This window comes from Anopheles nili, chromosome 3 (genome assembly GCF_943737925.1).
Source record: "Anopheles nili chromosome 3, idAnoNiliSN_F5_01, whole genome shotgun sequence".
Classification (NCBI taxonomy): Eukaryota; Metazoa; Arthropoda; class Insecta; order Diptera; family Culicidae; genus Anopheles; species Anopheles nili.
This window is the reverse complement of record NC_071292.1, coordinates 23,074,142-23,077,463: the sequence shown is the minus strand read 5'-3', so window position 1 is coordinate 23,077,463 and position 3,322 is coordinate 23,074,142. Positions and strand designations below refer to the sequence as shown.

Here is a 3,322-nt window from a genome sequence, read left to right as displayed (position 1 = left end):
TCGACGTTATATACTTGGTTTATTGTTTTTCAGCCAAATAGCGCCAAAATAGTTCGAGTTCACGTGCCAGTCACCACGTGTCATATTAAAAATAATGTTTTTATTTTTATCGGCGATGCTTTTTGATTCGGTACGGCAATTAAATATGATCAGCAACGACAAAGAAAATGCTATGAAGTCAAATATAATTGTAATTAAATATTCTTTAAAATACAAAATTCCTTAAAATCAGTATTTACCCTCAAAAACTGGAACAAAACTCGCATTTCGTGCGTTTTCATGCAGCACTCCCGAAACCGCCAAAATTCACTCGATCAGAAAAGCCGACCTCATAACGACGTCATTTCGCGTGAGGATTTCGAAGTCGATTTTGTTAGGCAAAACCTGCCTTTAATAACAGGAGAACATGCTTCAAAGAGGTAGCCTGGTAACTTGTATTACTCTTTCGCTCTCACATATGTGCAAATCTCATTACTATCTCCGCATGGCGTTATCAACGCATACCGTCGCCTGCTCTAACGCGTGAACATCCGCATGCCTTCTTTATCGCCGGTGATCGCATCGTTTTTGGAGCACTATGAGTTATTGGTGGCCAAAAATTTTGAGAATAAAATCGAATTTTAATGTTTTAGTGTACACTTAAATTTCATTTTGCACACAAAACAAAGAAGTAAACTGTTTCTAATAAATCTCTGCATCATAAATGCATTGTTTTTTATACCATTTTGCGTGTTTGTTTAACGAAATCAACGAAAACTACAGCAATGAATAAAATCAGTCTTGGTGTATCGCGGCCTCGTCCATAGTACAAGGCGTGATCGATTTGTCCAATCACGTAACTCGGTTGTTTTACCGTTCTCGTAATGTTGTTGTACCGTTCAGTCTCTCGGAGCCCACGTGCTTAGCCACCACGCACGTCATATCTGCAATAATCGTTAAGGTTTCGAATCGCACCACACAACGGAAGTAACTGGAAATCATGCAACAAAGCGGCTGAATGTAAAATATCCTGCAATAGATGCACCTTCGGAATAAGGTTGATAAATGTACTTTATTATCAGTTTTTTTTTATAGAAACAGGCTCTCTATGAATAGCCTGCTTTTTCGCCCATACTTGCATTGAAGGAGCGTTATTTTAATTTAACTATGAAACCCCGGAGATACTCCATACGAGTATGTAAACTCTCCGTTCAAATCCACTCCACTAGCGCTGGGCTGCTGTTTGTGCCGCTTGCTTTCGGGTATGAAGTCGTCGATGTCCTCGGAGATGGATTCATACCGTTTACGCCGATTATCTCCACTGCCACTCGCATCCCCCGTATCCTCTTCCGCCGTATCGTGTGCCTGGTACTGTAGGTAGAACGGTTCGATGCGCTTGCCAGATTTCTTCAGCATGTACGGATCGAACGGGAAGAACGTGTCCAGGCAGTCCTCCGGTAGCAGCGTGCAGTTCCGATATACCGTGGCCAACCGACGGCGTGCGTTACGCTCCAGAATGGTGTGGCAGTAGGCGAGCTGATACGCCCGCGTTATACCCGCAAACGCCGTAGCCACCGTAGGCAAACACACTCGCAATGGATTCAGCTGACAGGTTACGATCGAGGACAGCTGCAGTGAATGCAGAAACGTGAGATTTTTGGCGCTCGCTGTGAGGTGGTTGCTACGGAACGCCACCAAGTAGAAGATCGCCTGGCAGACGGAGTAGAAGACGACGTGTGCTTTTAGCGATTGATTGTAGTGCATCGAGTCGCAGCGTTGAATGTAGCTGTGCACCCACTGCGACATTTCCAGCAGCATCGACTTAAGGTAGCTGAAAGAAAGAAAACACGTGATAGCTTGGTTAGCTGAGGCCAAAACATGCCCGACTAGAAGTTAGCTTACTTTAAGGGAACGAATTTGCCTCTAGCTAACATGCTGGCAATGTATCCGACCGATGCCTGCCGCACTCCGGGCGGTTTGTTCGGGTTGCTCACGTTCTTCCAGAGCGAACTGATGAAGTGTTCCATGTACGATATCTTGAAGCTGCAGATGTAAAACATCACGAACTGGGCATGGTCTGTGTTGTGGGCCGGCAGGATGTGTGATTCGAACTGGTTTAGCAGGATTTTGAAAATCCGATCCCCTTGACCGTCTGCCTTCACCATTTGCTCGATGTAGCTAAACAGCAGCTCCATGAACCAGTCAAGGGTTTCCGCTATCGGGTGTTTCATGGTCTCGTTGTCGCTCTCGTCGTACTCCTCGCCTGCGGCCATTTCGAATATCATTTCCTCGTCCGCGTATTCGCTGTTTTCGATGTCGGAACGCGGTATGTTGACGTCCGTTTGCAGCAGGTGATAGAACACGATGTCCAGCAGCTCATCACAGTAGATCGAGGCGTACTCCATTATCCGCAGGACGTTGTACAGGAAACCGATCACCTCCTGGGTTGGCTTCTTGTGGTAGGGAAACTGCTTTCGGAGCTGCGTCAGCACGACGTCGAATATCATCGGTATCACATTTTTCAGTCTTACTATCAGATCATGCACCGAAGCGAGCTGTCGCTGCTGCTGCTCGTCCGGTAGGATGTTCTTTTGTAGCTCATTTGTAGGAAGAAACAGCTTCAGCAGCTTCGTTACGGTCATTGAGCAAAAATTCTTCTGCACAATCGACAGCTCTACCACAAACTCTTTGTACGCATCCTGTGCCTCGTCGGAACGATCGATCCATCGCTGCGAAAGCAGCAAATCAACTAACATGCCAAAGTAGGGTTTCATAAGTGGAACTGCTTCTTTGGCTTCTACGAATACTTCTATAAATTTTTTGTCCTGCAAGCCAACGAAAGTAATCAATTAAATACAATATCCGTCAACTAGCCAAGGATGCGTTTCCTTACGTACCGTGAAACTTTCTTCTCGCAGATTCTGCAGTAGCTCCTCGTACTCCACTACCCGGTTATTTTCCAGCACATCGTGCAATGCGGATTCGATGGACAGCTGTGCGAATCGCACTTTGTGCCGGGTAGGTGTGGAATTCGCCGGTGCGGACTGTGCCGATTTGAGGATTGAAGATTCTCGTCGTTTTTCTGTGATTGCAGACATTTTTGCATATTGTGGAGCGTTTTTTCTCTTCAGATACACCTAAATTTTCGATATTTCAAGGTTATGTATTACGCAGTATCGTCTTCAAGATGTAAGATGCCAGGGAGCTTATCAAACGTTGGGATTACTTATTTCCTACAGTTACATTGGCGAGTGAATCACATAACATTGACACTTTCTGTGACAAGTGCGCGATTTTCACAGAATAACTTATAATAATTTCACAATTTACACAGCACCTGCCC

The 3,322-nt window shown here is 45.2% G+C and overlaps 1 protein-coding gene across 1 annotated transcript; it reads right to left on the bottom strand.

Annotated features, from left to right (window-relative positions):
• Positions 1-1,140: 1,140 nt before the first annotated feature.
• LOC128725555 (RNA polymerase I-specific transcription initiation factor RRN3) lies at positions 1,141-3,077 on the bottom strand. The gene is made up of 3 exons (XM_053819308.1): positions 2,877-3,077; positions 1,882-2,804; positions 1,141-1,810 (listed from the first exon to the last, which is right to left on the bottom strand). Exons 1-3 carry the CDS (start codon positions 3,075-3,077, stop codon positions 1,141-1,143), a joined length of 1,794 nt encoding a protein of 597 aa, XP_053675283.1.
• Between the last annotated feature and the right edge of the window lie 245 nt (positions 3,078-3,322).

What these genes read in the sequence shown, in the direction of transcription:
- LOC128725555 (XM_053819308.1), bottom strand. Translation starts at nt 3,077, where the DNA reads ATGTCTGCAATCACAGAAAAACGACGAGAATCTTCAATCCTCAAATCG. An exon ending in TGCGAGAAGAAAGTTTCACG is followed by an intron (nt 2,805 to 2,876) that starts GTACGTAAGGAA and finishes GTTGGCTTGCAG; the next exon opens with GACAAAAAATTTATAGAAGT. An exon ending in GGCAAATTCGTTCCCTTAAA is followed by an intron (nt 1,811 to 1,881) that starts GTAAGCTAACTT and finishes TCTTTCTTTCAG; the next exon opens with CTACCTTAAGTCGATGCTGC.